This window comes from Ochotona curzoniae, unplaced genomic scaffold (assembly GCF_017591425.1).
Source record: "Ochotona curzoniae isolate NIBS_2020 unplaced genomic scaffold, NIBS_Ocur_1.0 contig_4148, whole genome shotgun sequence".
Lineage (NCBI taxonomy): Eukaryota > Metazoa > Chordata > Mammalia > Lagomorpha > Ochotonidae > Ochotona > Ochotona curzoniae.
In genome coordinates, this window is record NW_024466146.1 from 8,738,472 (window position 1) to 8,763,001 (window position 24,530).

The window sequence follows — 24,530 nt, forward strand, 5'->3', positions numbered from 1 at the left end:
GATCAAGTTTTAATATCCAGAATCCATAAAGATCCTGAGAACCTCAAAAATAAAATAAACAAAATGATTAATGGGTAGAATACATAAAAAGATTTCATTTCGTTTTAGAATACATAATAGCTTTTCTATCTTTATACCTTTAATACCATAACACACTTAAATTGCAGAATGTTAAAATGCAGTTGCAACTGTCACTAAAGGATCATAAAGAAGGAGACTTTTCTACACACATGGATCAGAGTAGCAGGATAAGTACCACTGCAACACTGGCATCCCAAACGTGTGCTAGTCCGATTCCTCACTGCTCCATTTCTTCCACTTGGTGGCTTCACCCTTATTCTCCAGTTTTATTCTGGTCCAGGCTCAGCCCTTACAGCGATCTCTTTCCCTCCCTCTTTCCATCCCTCCCCCATGTTACTTGGCCTTTAAATAAAACAAAGTGAGTGTGTGTGTGTGTGTGTGTGTGTGTGTGTGTGTGTGTGTGTGTGTGTTTGCACACGCCCATGTGTACAGACACAATGTTTCACAATAATTAGAGAGGGATTGAGTAGAAGGTATTTTCATCTTATACATTTGATCTTATTTTTTCTTTGTATATGCTTGGGATTCTATAGGATAAGCAACATATGTTACGTATAGGACTGTTTTTTTTGTAATATTCTGCATTTAGCCTTCAACTTTATTCCATGCACTCAGTTTATTAGAATTAAATAGAACTGAAAAGTAGCAGTGAAGAATTTCAAGCTTTACAGCAGCTGAAAAGGCAAAGAACAACCAAAGTTGCCATCAGCTGGGGAGGGGATGCCCAAGACGAGCTGGTGGGAGGAGGCAGCACCCATGGTTATGCCAGAAGATCTTAAGGCCACCCACACCAGTACCAGGCTTGACAGAGCTGCTGTCAAAGCTGTACTGTCAGCAGGACACACACACACACACACACACACACACACACACATGCTTTTTCTTCTCTCTCCCTCTTGTGTAAGCTGGTAAATATTATCAGAAAATATGCTGTCAGGAATAAATGAGTACCCATAAGATAATACACATAGTCACACATAGTGTGTAGATATTTAGAGTAAAATAGTCTATAGTTTGAACTTAGAATCACTGAAATATATATTCCAAAATAAGTTTTCAGCAAACACCCAACATATAGCACATTTTTTCTTTCTTATTATGGCATTAAATCACCCCCTAAATCAAATACAGATGATTAAAATAATACATTTTTTAATTTAGTGAAGGTAATGCCAATCATTTTGCTTCTGTCATGTTTCCATAAAGTAAGTCATGAAGTATGTTGTACAGGCAGCTATTTGCAGTACCAAATAAGATGCACTGTGAGAGTGAGGCAGAGTTGAGTTCATGGCTGCAGAGTGATTTTCAGTTTGCTTACCCAGCTAATGAAACATGCATGACTCGAAGCACCCTGAGCAAATTTGTTATCAGTCTCATATTCTTTAATAATGGAAGGTTTAGGAACTTCAGAACGTTAGAGAAGTGACATAAATCAGATAAAAATTAGTATGTGCATGCTGGAAGGAATATTAGGCTTCTTAATGTATTTATGTCTCAAATATTTTCTCTTCAAAAGTAAAGGATTTTGTAAAATGTGTCAGGGATAGAATCAATAGACGAGGATCATGTTCTGATCTGTGAAGAGGAGTGTGAGGGTCGCTAATCTATATAATCGTTTGGATTTCCATTTACAAACTTTCAACAAATATTACTAATTCCCTTTCCCATCCCAAGTCGTCAGCCAAGGCGCTCAGAAGAAAAGCAGCAGACTGGAAAGAATGCACAGTTCCAAAGGAGCAGTGCATAAGACATGAACATGAGCTAAATACTGTTGTTGTGGACCATGGGCTTTCAGTATTTTACATATTATTTATTTTGTAGAAAAACGACAAATAGAAAAATACTCTCTGTTTCTTTAACACAAGCAGTTTATTTGCTACACTGAGCAGCTCCTGGTTTCATGAAGTTATTTTCGGTAATAATGAAGTAGTAATCTTTTAAAAATTTGTTCCTGGATTTCAAAAGCAATTTAGATATTGAATAAATTTGATTTTTGAGGTAATATCAAAACAGGTGAATATTTATATATAAACTAAAAGGGGATTTTTAGCAAACAATGTATTCACCTCACACCGTTTCAATATTTTATATATTGAAATGCAAAGTACATCAAATAATCACAGAATAGACTTCCCATAGCACAAATTCCACTGCTTCATCTTTATGTCCACAGTTAATACCTATTAAGTTCAAAACTACAAGAATATTTAGCAACATAAATGCCCAGGGATTAAATACAGGAATACATAACATCATATGGATTATGTCACTTCAAGCAAATGTATTTAAAACCAAAGAATATGTGTGAGAGTCTATATGGAGATTTAATTGTAAATTTATGAGTTCCATAAATTAACTTTCATGTAAAACAATTTTTCTTAACAGATAAATAGGTAAAATATGCTAATGTGAAGTTTATACAGATATTTAAAAGTCAGAAGTGATCAGAGTTAATTTTTATAACTTAGATGAATCAAAAATATTTCCCACAAAGGTACATCGTAAAATTGGCACAGTTCATGAAAATAGGGAAGACTGTTTTTTCTAACCAGTTTGCTTTCTCCACGAGATACCCCATCACACTTGCCCCCCAAGGTGGATCACAGCTGGAAGTCAAAAATGGTATCACTGAACTGTCAGGTTTTTCACTGTCAGGTCTTTCCTTACACACCAAAAGAATTAATCAGAGTAATATTATTTGCTATGATAATATTAAAAGATGCATTGCTTCCTAATCATGTGGCATTAGAAGTTACTTGCTTGTGTAAGTCTTGGGAATTTTTACATATCCATTCTTTGGGGGGTTTGACAGTAAGACAGGAGTAATATGGATTGGCAGGTAATAATTACTGTAATTGATACGTATAGGTTTTGGAAACAGAATAATGGTGGACAAGGTAAAGTTAGAGAGGAATCGGTATAACACATTCAGGGCAATTTTAGAAGTTTCAGGCCAGATGTATTTTTTTCACATAAGAATAAACAAAAATTCTTGGCTGACATAAACACATGAACCTAGTGTACATATCTTTGTTCCATTTTATAGATAATCTATCTAGTCAAATTAAAGGAAATATGTGCTACGCTTTTTCAGGACACAAAAGTATAAAGCTACAACTTCCAAAGCAATGGAAAGAACATTGGTTTCCATTCTTGGATTCCAAAATAAGGAAATGATTTCATCTGGTGTTCAATTTAACCAAATAATGAAATTCTGAAAGACATGGAGATGATCATCAGGATCTACACACATAAAAGACCTTCAAGCAAAAAGAAAAAAAAAGGCATAAGTGCCATATAAGTTTTAGCCTGGGGGAAACAGATATTTACAGTAAGAAAATAAGAAAGCAGAAATTAGCCGAAACAATCTAGGTCACACATGACACCATGTCTTTTGAAAAATGATTTTTTTTTCTGTAGAACTCATTCACTTGCTTGTTGATTGCTTTTTGTTATCTCTAAGGGAGCTTGCCCCACCCTGGATCTTTAAAATATTATATTTGCAAAGAGTACTCAATTGTTACAACTGTTGTCAAAACTCTCGCTTAGAAATTTACAAAATTTCCAAAGCAGTGCTTCATTAAGGAAGGACAATGATGATTTGTTAAATAAGCGGAGTTATTTGTGTGAGTGGAAAAAACGCTTTAAAGTTCATCTGTAGGATTATATTTTAAATTTTTCCCAGAATAACAAGTGCAACCTTTCATCAAGTGTGAGTTTATCCTCAGGAGAATTCATTCCTGCTCCCTCCTCACCCACGCGCCTCGGGAACAAAGCTGGCATTGTCAGGTGGAGAGACTAGCAATGTGAAACACTGGAGGACTGCACCTGTTTGTTTGCTATTATCAAATGCCAGCCTTGGGGCTACCCCTTGTAAATGAACTCTGACTTCTAAGCCACAGAGCAGCACAAATACTCCTGAAAAAAAAATATTGTGTGTTCAAACAGGCGTTTAGCTGCAGGCTTTCATCCTAGGAATAAAAGGAATAAATTCTGACCATTAAGCCTTAAGTTACATTCATCCTTTGTAAGCACAACAACATGAATAAAGTTATATTTACCTTCCAATGCTTGTCCATAGCTTATGGGAAAAAAATGAGGGACTAATAACTAGAAAAATGGTATTAATGGTATCAAAAGTATATGTGTCTTATCAAACGTATTCAGTTGGATTGTTTATAGAAATGTTGAATATGTTCTCAAGTTTTAGTATACACGAACATGGAAAAAGACATTGCTCAAATATTTTAATATACAGCTCTCAAAGAAATGTTTATGTTTGATAATTTAGGTTAAAAGTGCAAAGCAAAGATCTCTTCTAAGTGTAGATTAGTCTTAATTAAATATATGTGCACAAACAAGTACACAAATTTTTAAAAAAAAACTTACATGCAAGTAACTGGGAGCCACTTCAGTGTCACTTTTGTTTATTCTGCTCTCAGTACAGAACACCATCTTCAATGTTGGCTGTGTGATTTCACACATTCTGACTACTGACTTGGCAAGTGTGTGTTTATCTAAGGGGTGTGGTGGGTGTGTGTGTGCAACAGAGAAGAGAGAGGAGAGGGGAAAAAAGAGCAGAATATAAGTATATAGTTCATTTGTAATTTATTCCTGTACTCTCTTGGCAAGATGTTTCAGGAGAAAGCCATGTGTTTTAAAACATAAAAAATAAAAGAAAAAAAGAAAAGAAAACCAAAAAGGTTTCTTGAGAGACAGACCCTAGAGCAGTTTGGAAACATCAAATAAAACCCCTCCAGCATGCTCTGCCCATGTGATGCCTTTGTACACTCGTTTCAGCCTGTGGGCACATTTCCCATGACACACAAAAGGTTTCAGTGCCATGTTCATAGATGTAAACACATATGGATTCCTCATTTGCTATTCTGGCTTCTGAGTTCACACAGTTTGCTATAAAATTGATTTTATTTGAAAATGAGTTCTTGGAAGCCAGATATAATTTAGGATATAAATAGAAAAGCAGCATTATAACAAGTACTGCAGGATTCTCATAAATGCATCTGTGGGTATATATATACATGTATATACACACATATATATCAAAATAGTAACATATGTATGCACACATATCATTTAATATCTATTTATGTGACAAGTTTTCTGTATTTCCCTTGACTCTGTTTAGTAGCGATTTATTCAGCTCTGGTAGGCATCTTTTTTTTTTTTTTTGAAACACCAGCTAACCACCGTGGATATCTTTTCATTTTCTAGAAAACTGAAGTTTTCTAATATAAAGAGTAATATTCTTATTTAGTATAAATTTTCTCCAAATCTCAGAATTCAAAAAAATTAAAACAAGGATTTATAAATGCTTGCTAAGGATGTTTTCCTATCCCCAAACAAGAGAATTGTGATCACTCTTTTACACGAGAAAACACAATCGTGAATACAAAAATCTAAAACTGTTTAAGTATGCTTTCAGTGTTGCAAAGCAGTCAGTACAAATATGAATTGTAATACTCAGGACGAAGACTACATACAAACACAAAATATTTTTAGAAGAGACGTGTGAAGTGCCACTAAGACGTCATTCCTATGCTTTTATCTTTGGAGCAAACTTCCTGATGTCAGAATGCCACCTGCAAGCTTTGTGTGGCTACTCTGTCTGGAGACCAGCCGACTCTGCAGGGCTCTCCCATCTCGACTGTTTCAACAGCGCAGGCATCACTTCATTTTCACACTGACAGAGATCCAGCCCTGTCACACCAATTGAGCTACCAAAACACAATCAGCATTAGTCTGTCTTTTCTTCAGAAAACCATTCTCAAGAAAACTGTAAGCGGGCATTTTAATTATTTTTAGGAGCCACAGAGATTTATTCATAATTGTATCTCAGCCAATTAAAATAAATGCCCCAAATATTATAATACAGAATCAGGAAGAAAACAGCAAAGGATAGCATATATTATTTCTGATTGCTTAGAAATAAGTATGAAATATTGAACATTCAAACCCCATTCCTACTGGTGCAATGGAGATTTAAAAGGAAAGAATGATTAATGAGTTTCAAATAAAGTGTGGAAATAATCTCAGGGGAAACAGATTTGAGGCTGAATGGGTAGCTCTATCCAGCAGGGATATCTGAGTACTTGGAGAGAAGGACTAAGAAATTAAGAAATGAACAACAATGAAGACTTTCTTGGCACCACTGGGGAACCTGAGCCTTAAGTCAGTACTGAAAACCAACTAAATTGATTTTGTTGCTCAGCTCATGCTCTATTTTTCTCCCTAAAAGTCATCCAAAGTTTGTCATTTTCCTTTTGAGGTTTACTAGGAAAATAAAATAATTTGCTAAAGGAGAGTGGGTTGATCTCTAATGACGCACAGCTACGTGTAGATGCAACTGGAAACTATTCATATTATACATTGTTATACATCTGCCAGAAAATGCATACACACTGAGCAATGAAATCCTAATAAAAGCTCCTATATATGCGCATGGAGTTGCATTCTTTTCTTATGAACTCTTCAGATTTCGGTCTCCAGGTGTTCAGAGATAAAAGAGAATACCACTGTCCGCTGAACTGGAAAGGTTAGTACTACATACTCAGTTAGCATTAAGAAAATGTGGTGTGCGTTTAGCCTTGATATTTTGCCAGAAAGATAATTATTAAGGTGAGTATTATTAAAAATAGGATTAAATGAGGAGGAAAACAAACTTTAAAATTCCTGTTTTATTCAATTTGGAGCTTCCACTCAGAGGTATCAGGTGGTTCATTTAAGGTACACATAAAGGTGATGAAAATGTGAGTCTTTCAATTTCTAATGAGGCTATATTTTATTAAAATAATATTTTCCATTTAAAGAACCAAGAAAGAGTACTTCTATGTACTTATGGGCAGAATTAACTAACGATTTACTATTCTTTAATTTCGTTACCCTATTAGAAATCGCACAATGCAAGAGAAATCAGGAAGAAAACTCATTTTTTTAGCACCAATCGCTGTACTACACAGCTTCCATGCAATTTTTTTTTCATTTAATATTCACTTTCAGAGGAGTTTACTGAGGCACAAAATTTAAGAGGCTTCAAATTTCCCTTCTTTGTTTCAATGCTGATACTGAATTTCAAACTATGAATTTTCAAGAAGAGGCCCATATTAGTATTTAATGTTACTAGGACTAGAAGACTGTCATGAGTGTTATTTCCACAATCTAGTAAATTAAGGTTCCATCTAGAACACATACGATTAACCTGTAATCACAAATCAACATACCCAGGCTAAATTTGCATTCTTGGGTTAAATTGTAAGAACTTTATCCCCAAAATCCATTTGTATGCATTTGCCCTCCCAAAAGTACTTGTGACTTTTTACCCCATGTTTGTAAGTCTCAGAACTTTTGATGACTACTTAATGGCAGCAATGAGAGAAGCCTCCTAAGCAAACATTACAGACATGGATTGGTTTTTGAGTGTGTTTTCCTTTTTTAATCTCACTAACATTGTTACTATTTTTTTACACAGGGATTTCTCTACAAGCTGGATGACACAGAGAAGTGAAAACTGTATAATGAAAAAACTAAAAATTACTGCTGACAAGAATAAAGGGACACAAAACATGAGAAGCTATTCTATTCTCACGAAGTGGAAGAATCAGTGTTGTCAAAATTATTCTTTCCAAAACAGCTTACCAATTCAATGCAATCCGTATTTTTTTTTTTTAGAGAACTAGAAAGCATGGTACTAAGATCTGCATGTATCCACAATACACTGAATAGTCAAAGTGATTTAGGCAACATTATTGTTTTAACTTTTTCAAAGATATTGGATATTTAATGATCAACCAAACGTAACAACAGAATTCACTGCCTTTACTAATGCAAGTAGACACATTAAATATATCTGAAAATTATATTGTGATAACCCTTAATATAATCTCAAAAGAGTTGATAGCCTATACTGTGACCTTTAATGTACTTATTCACCTATAATTAGGTTTTCTCAATATTTTAAGAGGTATTTGAGCCAAACACAAATGTTTGATTCATTCATTACCCTGAGCACTATGAGTTGCTGTGTAAAGTATGACACAATTTAAATCACAAAGATTTATGATCATGACATGTAATGTCTAACTACACAGCGACTGCAACGCATACATGTGAAGGTCAACCACGCATCATGTGAACAACAACAGTAACGACATAGATGTTCACTTTCTTCATTTAATTTTTCTCATTATTCTGTGTAAGAGTTGTGTCTTTAGGTATGTGAAATACTTCACTGCTTTAATTTATTGTCCTTCATTTCTTTGTAAAATATACTAAACTAAACAGTAATCTTTAAACAAGACTATAAAGCTGACATAAAATTACATTGCTTTATAAATATCTGTTGAGCCTGGATTATGATTGGGTGGTTACCAGCAAGCTTGTTCTAAAATTATTACTGAAATGCAAAAGAACTAAGATAACTTAAACATTTTAAAAAACAACATTAATGGAAGGGTATCACTTGATTTTAAGACTTACTATATGGCTACAAATAATATGGAATCCACAGACAGTCACATTGGACACTGCAATATTAGAGAGTTTAGTAGAGTTCAGAAACAAATGCACACAGCATAGCCAAACATTCTTGACAAAGGTGCAAAACATAAATTCAAAGAATAAAGGATGGTCTCATAAAAACAAGACAACAATTGAGTTACACCTGAATGTTACATTTGTAGTATTTAATTTTCAGCCTAATGGTAAATCAGAATGTACCTATCTAAATAAATTAAGCATGTACATTTTTGGAACATTATGAATTGTTATCTCCTTTCTGGCATCTTTAAATATCATATTTTTTGAATAATACAGCTGAAATATCACAAGATTTAGATAGAATAAAAACTCATCTTGAGTAATTATTTACAAACTCTAAAACTCAGAGAAAGGGACTAAACAAACTATAAATCCCCTCTTGACTCCAGATTCTATGAAACTCTCCAACTTCTTTTGCTTTCATAAAAGGAAATTAAGATCTTCATTGGCCTTTAACTTAAAATAATGTAGAAGATTTTAAAAATATTTGTTTCATAAATAAAAAACAACCTCAAATAATATGGAAGGTGTGAGAGCCATGGCAGGATGCAGGCCAGGCAAATTGACCACAATACTAACTAACTTACATGAGGACTGGATCAAAAGACACGACCTGTGCACGATGGGCTAGGCTGAAGCAAGCATCAGATCAGTTGTGGCCACTTGGGGGAAATGACCCAGCAGATGAAAGATCTTTCTCTCTGTCTCCCCTTCTCTCTGTAAATCTTAACTTTCCAACAAAAATAAATAAATCTTACAAAAAAAGAATAGAAAAAGAAAAGAAAGCTGGATGGTGCTCTAGGATCCTTGCTTTGGTCTGGTCCAGTTGTGAGTTAACTACAGTAAATCTCATTCTCTCTGTCTCCCTCTCTCACTCTGTCCCTCCACTCAAACTTGTCATTCTGCCTTTTAAGTAAACGCATTTACAATAGTAAAAGTAAGTAGAACTACCCAAAATACCCAAGGAATGAATTCAACCTAAGTGTCCAGGATAAAAAACATGCTATATATACATACATTCTGTGGCTATGCAGCCACAGAAATAAGTAAGTTCTGACATTTGTAGCAAAATGGATAGAACTAGGAGTCATCATGCTAAATAAAATGGGACAGAGTCAAAAAGATGAAATAGATCATATACAGAAATGAAAAACAGTCGATCTTACCTTAGAATAGTGATTACTAGAGGGTAAGAAAGCGACACCAAGAGGCCAGAAGAAAGATTTCAGATGACAGAAAGCAGTTAGATGTCCTCCACAGCACCATGATGGGATGATATTTCGCAATATTGAAGCAATTAGTGCTTGAATACCCAGAAAAGAGGAGCGGGAGGCAGAAGACACCAATCACACGGAGGAGAAAAGGAAGCGGAATTTCCAGTTGGCAACTTTGACCAGTTTATGTTGTACCTACATATTCATTGAAATGTGGCATAGACGCCCACAAAACATGAAACATAACAACTTAGTCACAAGTTCAAGAATATCTGTAAAGACTTGATGAAAACTTCAGGTCCCTATATTTCATAGTAGACTGTAATCCATAACGGTCTTTCTGATGTCAGCTTTCCTTAATATTATTAATATTACAATTTGAAATCTTTAATTTGCAATAGTGAGTGAATAAAACTGAGTAAAGTAAATGGTCTCAGCAAGAAGAAAAATATTATGGACCATGACTTTCTTCACTTTTCTTTGTAAATACTGAATATTGTTAGGGTTATGAATCAATAACCAGCACAGTCTGACTTGGTTTCTTATATAATACATCCTAAGAAGATCATAATCTATAGAGTGAAGAAGGGAAAATCTTATGAAAGCTAGACTTGTGTTGAAAATCTAGGCAGACTGTAAAGAAGATAGATCTTCCTTTCATGCTGATACCTTGCAATGATACCCAACTCTGGCTCCTGACTCCAGATTCTTGCCAGGGTAGGCTCTGCGAAGGTAATGCTCTTTACTGAAGTAAATGGGAATCAGGTTACCACAAGGGACAGCCATGGCTTAGTCCTTCCATTGACGATATTGGGAAAGTGAACAGGAACCCATCCGGTCATCAGACTCCGTTTCTGTTCCTTACTCTCTCATTCCTTCCTAGCTCCCTTCCTGTTCTTTCCCTTTCACTGGCTCTCTCTCATTTCCCTCTTCTCCCTCTAAAAAGCAATTATTTAATTTTTTTAATAAAGGAGCCAAAAATGCAAATGAAATTCTTAGGATAATAGATTATTTCTTCATGCTGAGATATTTATACTTCATTATTTTGTCCAGTAAATCCAATAAGTCAGCTAAATCTAAGGGGATGAAAATGATAATTAAAATTTCCTTGTTTGTTAGTAGCATTTATTATTATATCAAAAAGCGTTTGACCATAAAAGTTACCATTCATCTCTTTCCTGATAGATATTAATAAATGGAAAATCACATTCATCATTAGTATTTACAAAATTTCAGCCATTTTTATTGCATTCATTTCATATGCTTCTCTGGTACAGAATTTCACTATCACAACAACAGCAATTACAGCATGATTCCAAGGAAGCAACACATTTGTTAAACCTCCACTGTCTTTCCATATTAGCACAATGTGTCACTTCTAAAACACTGTTCTCATTTAATATCTTTGAAGGCAGTATTCATCTTAACCATCTTTCACACTTCTGTTGGAGCTTTTACTTTGTCCCTTTTTAGTGCAGCACACAAAGAAAGATAAAAATGGACTATGACTTATAATTGATATCTTTTCTGAAAAAGAATACCTTAAACATTTCTCAGAAAGGCACAATTTGGAAGAAAAAGAAAGGAAGGAGAGCATACCTAGATTGTGGCACAATGTACACTTCATTAGCAACTAGAGCTCAATCTGTAATATGTAAAAATGCAGTCTATATAGATGGTTAGCAGTAAAAAATAATGATATCTGCCATATCAGCTTATGAAACAAAAAGAAACTAAAGACGTTTTGTTAAGTGTAAAATTCCTGAATGCTATATGGTGGCATAACTCTCATGTCATTGGTAGTTGCGGGAAGAAAGCAACAAGTAGCTTTACTTGTGAACTTTGAATAACTGAAAATTTTAGGGTGTGCTGTGATAGGGCTGCCATCTGTCACTAGGCTGCATGAGATTTGTGTACTTGCACTGTACAAACCTGCTCCTCATCATCTCTAAATTACAGATTTAGATTATTTCAAAGTATTTTCCCTACTGCTTTCAGTCCTCTAGCAGTAAATCAGAATGCGCAATGATCCAATGACTCAGGTCCCAGCACTGCTGCGTCTCGGTGACTGAGAGGGGATGAAGAGACACTTCTGTGTCTGTAAACCCTACAAAGATAATGTCCAGGGAGGAGGATGTGGAACCAGGTATTCTGATACATTTCCTGCTTGCCTCAGAGTAAAATTACAGATCTGTGCTGAAAACTAATCAGTTTCTCATGTGCACAAGTGACCCTGAAAGGCAGAGATTCTCCTTTTTTAGGATTATAAGAAGCACACTTGTTCAATCAAAGAGGTTTAAAGGAGGTCTGATGATTTTAAAACTTTTCTTCATTGAAAATACTGTGCTTATTCTCTAAGGGGAGGAAATGTACATATTTGAGTGTATCTGTAGAACAGAAAAGAATAATCTCCTGCCATATGAGACAACTCCAAATGCTTTCTGGAGAATGCTACAGAATTAAATAATTGCCATCCAGAGAATGGAACTTTCTCAGGATTCCCGAATGGGACTTAAATTATGGCAGCTCTCTTTCATTGTCTGTTCAGATCATCGTAGGGGTCCATGAAACACGTCAGCCAAATGAGAAGGGATTAATATGTTCCCTGGAAACTTCACTCTGCCATGACCACCCACTCCAACCTCATTCCCAGGGCTTATGTCTGCATTTGGGGTCTCCTCACTGCAGAAGAAACCCTCAATATCCCTTTACTCAGTTCCATAAATTCACTCATTGGTTCATAGGCTAGGAATAAGATCAAGAAAAAAATGCTGAGATGACATTTATACTTCACTGCTCTAACAATTGCAACACTTCGTCCTTTGAAATGCATTCTTCTTTCATGCACGGACATTGATGCATCAATCCTTTCTCCTTCTAGTCAATACATACTGTTAATGGCAAGAAAACAATATTTTTTGCAAACACTGGTTACAGTATCATTTTTAGAAATAGTGCACCTCATGTAAGAATCCCCTTATGTAGAACACTTTGCCAATTTTTCAATGATTCAACCTGAATCATATAATACTCACTGTGGGTTAGCTGTGAACACTCATTTTCCAAGCAGTTTATTAAATTAGAAGTAGTCTGAGGATCTTGGACTTTTTAACTGCAGATATCACCATATCTTGATTACTTCTTCTAACATGAATGTAAGTAATAGCTTTGTCAAGCATTCTATGTAGTAACATTCCCTGAACTAGACTGACTGAACCCACTCAAACATTCCTAACGCCTTTCTTTTTTATTATTGATTACATTGCATTATATGACACAGTTTCATAGGCTCTGGGATTCCCCCAACCACTCCCCACACCGCCCCCCAAGGTGGATTCCTCCACCTTGTTGCAGTATTAAAGTTCAAATCCAGTCAAGAGTCTTTCATTATAAGCATATACCAAGCTTAGAGTCCAGTATCTTACTGTCCAGATAAATTCAACGGTTTCTTGGGGAGACCATCTCTGGTCTGAAGGTAGAGCTGGCAGAATATCATCCCGACCAATAAAAGCCCCAACATACCATTAACAACAATTTACAACATTATGGAATTAATTGACATGGTATTGAGTAACCAATATGCAAGTTCTTAACCAAATGCAAGCTCTTAACCACATCCTGTGACTACTTCATTGACATTTCAATTTTAGTTTACATACTACCTGCTTCTATACACCTTAAAATGGCTATAGGGCACTATTCAGCTGTCTTGTGTCTATTTTCATTTTAGTATTTAGCAGTTAATAGTGTTGAAGCATAATTTTGCTGAGCAGTTTAAGAATGCTTACTAGCTCTAGTGTCAGAGAAAGAACTAAGTACCGGTAAGTCCCTTGTCTGGGGCAAGACAGATGTCAGAGCCAATCAAGGGTGAAATACGATGGTGGAGATTTGAAATGAAGGACTCCGGGCAACAGGTGCTGGCCAGAGAGGCTAAAAGGCTGAAAGAACTGCTGTGAGGTGGTGAACACAGCTCTCTTCCCGAGAGAGAAAAGATAAGCCTCAGGCTGTCACTGACAGAGGAACCCATCTCATACATAAAGTAGTATCCAGGTCACATCAGAAAAGACAGAACAACACGGAGGCTCTTTGAGTCTGAGTCCATCCAACATCTCAGGAAAGCAATAGGAATCTAAGTAAATTTGTAGAAACAGATACGAATAGTTTTGGTGTTCTGATATAGAGCAAAGTTTAACCAAAATAGATGCAAAGAGAATGAAGGTTTCCCAAGTATTTGCTACATAAAAGATGTGCAGCTAAGAAGTTCCCTGCTTCATTTCTATATTGCCAGTAACAACACTGTGACCCAGAATCATCTTCACAGCTTCAAGACAAAGAAACTGCCTCTGAGAGAAGCAAACTTCAGGTGGTGGTTCAGGGGTTTGGCCAGATAGTTTTGACTCTTGTCCACATTCGTGATCATACTCAGTTGATTACAGGTGGTCTGTCAAATTTTGTAAGTAATTTAATTAAACCAGACTGAACAATGTCAGAGGATTTTTATAAGCTTCAGGCATTCACTTTTACCTTAATATTTTATCTTAATTAATAACCAATTTAAAAAGATATATAAGAAGGTGAATAACCTATGAAGAAAGGTATGTCAAATGTTGTATTATTCAGATGTCATAACTCCTGGAATGAGCATTTTATTTTATTTTTACATGGTCAGAATCCAGCAAATATAAAGTATCCTTTACAATAAGGATTATGGAATTGCAAAAATAAATTTAATATGTTACTCAATTTAATCTTAAGGCATTTGAATTTTCCTTATATAAGTTATGAGACTGTCTTTTCAGTAGGTGGAATCTGAGTTTGGAAAAATATATATTTACAAAAAGTTGAGCTCAGTACATTTTTATAAGCACAAGTTTGTGGATTTTTGTCTTTATTTAAAATGTTATGAATATTATCATGAATGGAGTGTGTAGTTAATCATTTTTATTAGATTATGATTTGAGTTGTGGAGAGAGAAGAATCTTCAGCAAAGAATAAGTATAAAGTTGTTTATAAACTACAAAAACAAGAAAACATTAGTGGATTTCAATGCCCAGTATAATAAAACTGCTCTTTACTTTTTGGTCAGATCAGTGAATATCAGTGAAGCTTCCAGAGTTTTATGTGTAATATGAAGTATTGATTTGAACAGGAATTTTTGAATAAGAATACCGATCAAGTATCAGTTGATTTGAAATATCAGCAGGATATCAACATCAAAGTTCGTTGATAAAAACCGGAACCACAAGCTAGTGACCTTACCAGAGCAAAGGGTATGCTCCTCTCTTCTCTGCCATGCTCACCTGCAGTAGTACATTTCCAGCGGTCTGGGGACTGAAATGATGGCGTGTCTGAGGTACACACTATGTTTAGGATAGTCTTTCCCCTGGCCAGAAAAGGCGGAGCCAGTGTCATAGGGCATTAAGAGTTTTCCAAATTTCTCTATCAGATTTGTGTAGTCAACTCTAGTCTGCGACCAGCCTCTTCTCTACTCTTACCCCACAAACAAGTAGATAATATGAGTGGCAACAATAAAATAAGTTTTTCTATTTATTCAGAAAAATAGGTGTGAAGCATGTTCTTATCTTAGAACACAGCCAACAAGAAAGTATCTACATAAGATCTGCAGTAACATCTTTGTCAAGGGGATAGCTTTTGATGAGCATCAAGCTAATTAATAACAGCGTTCAAGATGGGAACTAATTTTCTATGTATAAGGATCATCTAACCATTAACAATTGTACATGATAGTCCACAGCTTACCCAGGTATATGTTTTACACAAAAACAACAAGAGTTTGCAGGAAGCAAATATACTGCTCTAAAGGCATGCTATTCTAATGCCAATGCACCCACCAAAGCACTCAAGGAAAGACTTCATGATAAACCATATTATCTACAACCTTGATACACTAATCTCAAAATTCTTAATACAGTAATCTCAGAATTCTTGATTTTAATGCTATACACATCCCCATTCCCCACAGCTATCATTTGCTATTTAAATATTAGAAGTGCTTTAAAATAAAATTTTACAGAAAAAAATTAGGAATTATCATTTTTCTGGAGATGGCTTATCATGATACCAAGCCTTCAATTTGATAAAATGATGACAGAAAAGATGTATTTCAAGTATGTTCCTCATCTTTGAGTTGTTTTGTTAACCACATTTCCACACCAAACTAGGGTGTATTTATTTCCGTTCAATCAAAAATCCTTCTGCTTGTGAACCATCCATGCACTTACTCCACAAAATATCAAATTATTGAAAATTATTTACATCAGATATGTGTGAAGAGGTTGACCAGATGTTATGCTACCAATCTGGCAACATACTTTTTACTTAATGACAACAGTGATTCTCAAACTTTAGTAATGATAAAAATCACCAGAGGAATACTTTAAACACATGTTGCTCTCTGCTCCATTCTTAGAGTTATTCATTAAACAGGTCTCTGATGGTACCCAAGATTTTCCATTTCTAGCAAGACACCAAATTATGTTGGCATGGTTGGTCCTTTAAAAGAACCAGGTTAGAAATTCAATACAATATAGGTAAGTACCATGAGATATTTTGATACACAGAAATTTTTCTTATTCTTATCCCCTCTCACCAGCTCTTTATATTATCAGATAAATTTAGGGCCCATCTAGGTCCATTACCTTTAACATAATATAAATTGATTAGAATATCACTTTGTTTTCTGCAACGTTTGCAAAAGAAAACAAACAACGAATATTAGAGGTTGGTTTTGTGGCTCAGCATATTAAGCTACCACTTACAACATGTGTTCCAATATTGGAGCACTGGCTCAAGTCTCCACTGTTCAGCTTCCCCTTCAGATTCCCATTAATATGCCCAGGAAGGCAACAGATGATGGTTCAAGTACTTGGGTCCTTGCAACCTACATGGGAGACTCAAATGGAGTGCAGGGCTCTGTCAGAGTTTAGTGACACTAAACAGAATACATTGGTAGGTTCAGTGAACCTAAACCACCTCTCTTACAGAGTAAGTGCGGCATACAATTTTAACTTACTTAATAAAATAACTGAAGAATTTCTAAATTTTCTTAATTTTGTACCTTTTTCATACTAATATTGAAAACATTTAAAATAGAAGCTAATAGAACTTGAACAAGTACCTTTTAAAAATAATCAACTTAACTACTTATTCTCTTAACCATTATCATTTATGCATTTCTAATGCTGGAAAAGAAAATGCCACAAGGCTTTCAGGCATGATCAACATTTTAGCTTTGAAATAACAGTCTTATGTTTTATCATGATTTTAAGTAAGACATGTTAAGCTCACTGCATGCATGTGCTGTAGATGTCAAACTTTTAGTTGGGCAACTCTTTTTAATAACATTTAATAACAAAGAAATGTGAAAACTCTTGAGACACTTTTTATATTTGTATGGAAGGATTTTTGAAATGCCAGAACTTTCGGAATATACACAGGATTCAAGTATCATGAGAGCATCCAAGTATTATAAAAAGTCTGAAAATAAATTTATTCACTAGCATTTTTCTTCTAATATAATCATAAGACAATCAGGAAGAAAACTCAGTGCTTCGTATGCAAATTTTATCCATTTCACATTTTTAGAGTCCTAATTTCAATAATCCTTTTTTCTCCCCATTTCAATTCCACAGTCCTTCCTACTATGATTGTTTCCATGTAAGTAGCAATTTAGTCAAAAATCTCATTCTTTGGTAGAAGAAATATCTTTGGGTAGCAAGAAAAAGATGCTGTGGATGAATTTATAAATTCTGAACAATTTTCACTGATGAGCATTTCATCAACCCTAGAGCAATTAGGTACAAATAAGTCATATAATCGTGATTATTTTTGGTACCTAAATATTCTGGTTTTATCTCAGATCTTGGCTCAAACTAAATGACTTAGAAATATTTACTTTACATATGCCATAAATGAAATAAACAATTTTAATAACCTGACACTATTAACCTTATTTTTCACTTACTATTTTAAAGTACTACCACTAAATTATTTAAATTTTTTAGTGTCAGTGAACTAGCACTCAGAGGATTCAAAATATAGTAAAATCACTGTACATTTGGCTGAAATATATAGATTATATTAATTTAGATTATCTTTTATCCCACTGTTAGGTGCTACTTAACTACGAATTAGCCCATTTTGACTCTATAGGTGTGTATGACAAAATTGATGGTTAGAAATTTTATGATTAAGTGCTTTTCATCAGAGTCTTTATGGGTTATGAACTATAAGAACTGAAAAAATATCAATAGGATTGCAAGGTCTAGCCAGCAACATGAATTCCTCTGAAGTAATTTTCATGGCCAGATGATAATTTCAGATTTCTAACATCACATATCTTCAATCTTTGCAACAACAACAATCAGATATTTAAGCACTATGTGAAAGAATTACTGATGACATTTGGTAAGTTACTGAATAAGATAAATCAAGACCGAATCAATTATAAATATTTTCTGAAGGTAAAACGATTGTGCAAAGCAAGCTAAAGATAAGCAGAACTGGATATAGTGGCTTGTGCATTGCTGAACTTTAACAAGAGCAGGAGCGACAGTGCTACTGTGGAGCTTTGATGATACGGTCCACTGTTCACCTGAAACCACCAAACACAGCATTCGTAAGCCTGCTTCCTATCTTAGTTCTCAGTCACTGAGCATTTCCTTAGAGTGCACTTCTGTTCAGCTGAGATACAACATTAAAGTATCAAAATGCATTTGGTAAATCAGTAAATAAAAGCAAGGGGACCACAGGGCATCGTTGCTCAGAAATAGCAGAAATTTAAATGCCTTAGAAGGTTCCTCAATCTGACATTTACTGCAGTAACTTACACGCATTTGTATATTCTATCATATAAATAATAAAAGTCTTGCTGTTTGGGATATTTTTCTTACCTGTCAAGTTCTTTAATCCAAGTTGCTGAAGCCCAAAGTTTCCATCTTTCCTGTAGTTTAGAAATACTGCCAACGCATATCGATCCTCATAGAGCTTTGTCCCACGAATAATGCGTAGATTCTCCAGAGGCAGGTAGCGGAACTGGTTAAGAGCTACTAAGACATAGCCGGTGACTTCTCGAATAGACTGAAAAGACACAAACAATTGCTTGGTTTTTTTAAATTAACACTAATTTGCCCACCTGTTATACAATCAAGTAGATAAAAGTTAGCAAACTAATTACAATTTTTTAATTTGAGCTTCGGTACACTAACTTTCACACTTTTACTGTACATCACATTTATATTAATGTGCTGGTACACGACTGGATAGGGTTAGAATCTCACATGACACATTAGGTATGTTTCTTCAAAAATATCATGGGTGTGCTTACAATAAAATAACTGATAGTTTATGACCTATTTTTCACACTTGAGATTTTTTTTATTGTTTTTTGATACAATTTAGTTTGCAGTGGGCTCTCCTTCTCCCTCCCCAAAGTTCCCTCCACTCCACTCTCTTCTTCTCTCTAGGTTCATCTGGGATTTTCACAAGTCCATCCTGTTTCCTCTGGAGTGTCTCCCAGCCTTGTAGGACAATAACTTTTCTTTGTAGGTTAATTCTTGTATCCTGAGGCCCTAAGGTAAGTATAGTGGGGATTAAGCCTTCATTGTTTATGGGCAGTACCAATAACAGTGACAGAGGGGACAGTGACTCTCAGGTTGTCATAAATAATCAACCTCTTACGGAGGCTTGATTCATGAACACTTGAGATTTGAAGAATGCATTGACTTTTCATCGACTGACTATAATGAGATGAATCCATCTATCAATCAAGCTTTACAATAAAAAGCAAATAGATAAAAAAATATCATAAGTGCAATAAACCTGTGCTAGTTTTCAGGTTAAGGGTTAATTTTAAGTGTCTATGGGACAAGAGTTTAGCCTAGCAATTAAGAAACCTGCATTCCACATTGGAATGCCTGGGTTTCATTTATACCTTTGATTCCTCGCTATAAATTCCTGCCAGTACTGACTCTTGGCAGCATCAGTGGTGGCTTAAGTCATTATACTCCTGCCACCTAATCAGGGAACCTAGATGTCACACCCAACTCCCAAATTCAGCCCCACCTAGCCCTGGCTATTGCAGAACATAGACACTTAGCCAGCTAATGAGGTCTCTCTCATTCTCCTTTTCTCAAATAAGAAAATTAAGATCTACTATGTTAGTTTTAGTACTTATATGTGTAGATATGTACAACTCTAGAGAACACATACACAGAAACAACACACATTCAGAGCTTATTATTGCCCCTAAATCCTTTATAAACTTTTTTTAAAACTTTCTACTATTTAAATTTAGTTGCATACAATTACTTGAGGATTTGTGAGACTTGACAGTTTTGCAAAGATAGCTTCAAAATTTTCAGTAAACAATATCATAATAATACGTAACAACATGCACCCCCACATGCATATATATTGTTTATAGAAACTGAAAGTATATAATGTTCTAAAGTACATTGCTTCTGGATATTCTGAGCCTTTTCATTTCAGATGCCCCTGTGCTTGCATTTTGAGTGTTTAATTTTGCTTTGTTTATTTCTTTCTTCACTCTTGCTCCCTAAGTGATCTCATCCAGTTTGAGGACTGTCAATGTTCCATTTTTATTCTGTAAATCTCCTCTAAACTTTAAGCTTACATCGACTGCCTACTCAGCATCCTCACTTGGATGTGTGGCATTGACATGTACCTGTTGAAAACGGAAACCTTTTATTTTCCCATCTGTCCAACTTTCCTTATCTCCCCTGCAGTCAATCCACTTTCATGATTTTTACCTTTTAACATATAATGGATATGTTTGTCACATTTAGCATGTATAATACACTCCTCCTACTCCCAGCATATCGCTTTACAAAATCAAAACACTTATTTATTCACTCTTTTTTGTCTCACTTGACAATAAGAGGCCAACAAGGATTTGTTGAGTGCTATGGCCCTTCCCTGGCAATATCCTTTACCTCTGGGAAAGCCATCTTCACCTTCCTGACCCCAAGCCCTCATTTGGCTGGAGATCCACTAGTTCAGGTCAATCCCCAGACTCTATCACCTACATGCATCTACCTAGTAAAATAGGTGGTCCAGATGCAGACATTTCCAAGGCACGTGTACAGCTCCCAGATGTGTAGGTCAGAATGCATGCTACTTTCATGCAAGATCTCTAACAACACAGAACAGAACGGAACGGAGGAGAAGCCCCAGGCTGGGGTTTGTCTCTCTCCATTCCATCATACCTCTGAGGTCAAAAGAGACCTAAAATCGCACGTGACTATCTAGTTCGAGATACAGATTTACCTAAAGTGAGAGGATAAACGTTATTTGGTAGTTCTTGAGAAGCCTAAAGTATACTATAAAAAAATAAAATTTGTTGGTGTACTATTGTACTCTGGCTTCAATTCTCACATTTCTGCAGGCAAGCACACTAACCAACAGTAACTTGGGAGAGTAAAATTCTGATTGAGCAAAGACGGATATGAAGATAAATGGGACTCGGGAAATTACTCATTTCCAGCATTACATTGGAAAATATGAGACACTTGGGTATTCTTGAGACACTGAGTGCCTACAGGTGAAGAGATGAAAGCTTAGGGCAAAAGAAGAGACCTAGGAGAGGTCAGCACTGTCACACATTATTAGTTCACCACGTGTATTTGAACTTGTACCTGCCTGAAAGAAGCCAGCCTGCAGCTCTACATGCCCTCCCTTTCAAGTACTATTCCAATGGTTTAGTTATTCATTGGGAATAGAGGCTGCTTTACTAATACATTATCTAGACTATGTTAAAGCATCCATCCACTCTCCTCAAAACCCTCCAACCCCACATGGGGGTTCCAGATAAGTTTCCCTTATCAAGAACCAAAATCCATTGGATTAACCTGAGATTGAAGAACGCAGTAATAAGATTACCAGCAAAAACTCAGATGAAGTACAACCAGGTCAAAGAAAGAAATCTAACAAAAAAACCCATATGACTAGCAATGGTTCATTGGTTACTAAAAGGAGAACTTCTTCTAGCAGAGCATTTGCAAAGCAATTAGCAAAACCTGAAGGAAAATAGCCTGCAAATGTTAAGGACACTAGGACATATGATGGATGGGATGTGAGACAATAGTGAATGCAAGCAAAGAAGTGGCTTAATAATACAGAAGAAAAGCTCCAAAATTTCTTAGTTAAGAGAAAAAACAGAAATAAGCGAAGTTTTGTATTTGTAAGTTATTCAATGTATCTTGAAATCAGTCAACAACTTTACATAATATAGATACTTCACATCCCAAACCAGTCTGCTAAATTAGTCCTTGAAATACTTTTGTTGCCTTCAAAAAGAACAGCTAGTCCTATGCAGACATTCTGAGACTGAGAAACTGCTGTGCCCACATTTCTCTCTCATTGATCATTCTGTATATTACCCCCTGGTTGTGAAATTAGGCTGTGTAACAGAAAGCTTACCTAACAAATATCCTTTTCATAGATGAACTCTGGATATCATTGCAATGTTAATGCCAAAAGTGAGTATGTCAAAAATATTTTAAACAAAGCCTCTCACAGCCAAGTATTAATAACAGTAGTAAAAATTCTATCCATCTTATCTCCAACAATCTTCTACTGTCCAGAGTGATGATGCAAATAACAGGACAAAAATTATGTTAAGTCTCCCAGACTAAGTAAGATTTGTTGCTGTACTCTGAAATTCATGGAACCAAAACATTTTTTAATTACAGGATATAAACATAAACTTCTCATATTTATTAGCAACACATTGTGCCTTCATTTTAGTGCCTCTTTCTGGTTTCCTGATATTCATAGTTATATTTTTTCAGGTATCCCTAAATGCTTTCTATGTGCAAATATCTTTAAAAATACCTCAAAAGGTAACTCCAATGCATAACGTGAACTACAATGAGTACTGACTGCCAAGTAGAATTATGGGAAACAATTTAACAATCGTAGGATTGTATGTGATGTGAAGATAGTCAGTAATATGGTTTCTAGGTCTTGGTGTCAGTCAAGAGTTACCTAAAGCTATTAGGATTGTGTCAGACAAGGACAAGGACAACCATGTGAGGGGACACCAGCTTCCATTTCTGAGGGACTCAACCATCAAAGACAATCTGAGCAGCACCATATTTTTTACAATCTTAGATTTTTTTAAAGTATATAACTAGCCAACAGGAAAGTCTAACGGGAAAATGTGGTTTGTTTCCCAAGCAGAAGTGAGCTCAAATTCTGTTCTATGCACTTAGCCATGCTATGATTTGGATGAAGTTATTGAACCTCACCGAGTCTCAGTTTCTTCAAATTCACAAACGTGATAGCAATATGCCTGTCATGAAACCACTGCAGTGATCAGGGGATACAGGAAAAGTGCCTGGAAACAGAGAACTTTCAAACACGTGCTGATGGTTACAATGATTTCTTTCATAATAACTAGGCTGCTGAACGGTCTGTGGATAATCAGAGCAGGAATCAAAAAATTACATCAACATAACTATTGCTTTTATTCTGTTGTAGCACAAATTTTGGTGTCTTTGTATCTTTAGTTTTCGATATAATACTAAATTTCAGAAATGGTTAGTTGTCCTTGCTTTAGCACTACTCTTAGTACAAACCCTGTCACTCACTGCTCAAACATTCAACAAAAGCTTTTGAATAGACTGCCTCGGAGAAGTCCAAAGCAATGCTGCAAGTCTTTTCTGATATTGTTTTTCATGGAAAATGATTTTATGAACCCGCTGCTAATATAAACAATGTCTCAAGAACATACTCATGATTTTTGCTCAAGGACCGTGATAGTAAACAGAAATAACCACGATGCCTGAGCAGGGAGAAAATCCTGCCTGTGGTTCTGGCTGAGAAAACAGTTCAGTCTGAGATGTATGGTTTATTTGTCAATTGAAGAGTGAATACTCATTTGAAGGCATATCATCCTCCAAGTGGTTTAACTCAGTAAACTAATTTTCACTGTCAATGTATGCTTATACAGCTGCTTTGCTCAAGAAGTAAATGCAACTGAAGATTATTAAAGCCATAAATGCTTCAAAAAGCTTCTAAGTCAGGGGAAAATTTCATTTGCTTATGGCATCTAACAATTGAAGTCTTTATTTCTCTCTCAAACACATACACAAAACAGATAAAATAAAAATAAGATCTGATTAACTCCTCATATATTATTAGCAATAATAATGGGGGATATACATTTTATACATAATTTCTTAAGCAAGATATGAAATGTGTAGTTATAAACTTCCTGGGATTTTCAATGAATCATTATTTCAAAAATGAGATGAGATTTTATTGCTTTACCAAGTTAATCATTTATCTCCAGATTGTCTCAAAAAGTCAGCCCTTTTAATTTCTAAATTTGCATTTCATTCACAACTCTTAGAATTAATAATAATAATTGTTTTATTTTAAATGATTCACTTATTCTCTTGTTTGTTGTTGATCCCCTCTGATTGTCTTCTTAGTGGAAACATAAAACAGTTTCCTATAGGTGCCTTTATACTCCTTAGGTTTTTTATTCTATTATTAATATTATTATTATTCAACATGGTTCTATCGGCTCTGGATCCACTTAAATTTTCAGCAATTGTACTATCTCAAAATTCCTGAATATTTAACCAGTGTTTGGGAACAATTTTTTGCACATTAGAAGCAAATGCTGGGCCCGGT

The 24,530-nt window shown here is 35.3% G+C and overlaps 1 protein-coding gene across 1 annotated transcript in view; it reads right to left on the reverse strand.

Annotated features, from left to right (window-relative positions):
• Window positions 1-20,836, reverse strand: part of ERBB4 (erb-b2 receptor tyrosine kinase 4) — a 472,537-nt gene extending 451,701 nt beyond the window's left edge. The window contains exons 1-2 of the mRNA XM_040984395.1: window positions 20,822-20,836; window positions 18,761-18,947 (exon numbers count right to left, since the gene is read on the reverse strand). Of these exons, the coding sequence (XP_040840329.1) occupies window positions 18,761-18,947; window positions 20,822-20,836 (202 nt within the window). The remainder of the gene's footprint in view (window positions 1-18,760; window positions 18,948-20,821) is intronic.
• Between the last annotated feature and the right edge of the window lie 3,694 nt (window positions 20,837-24,530).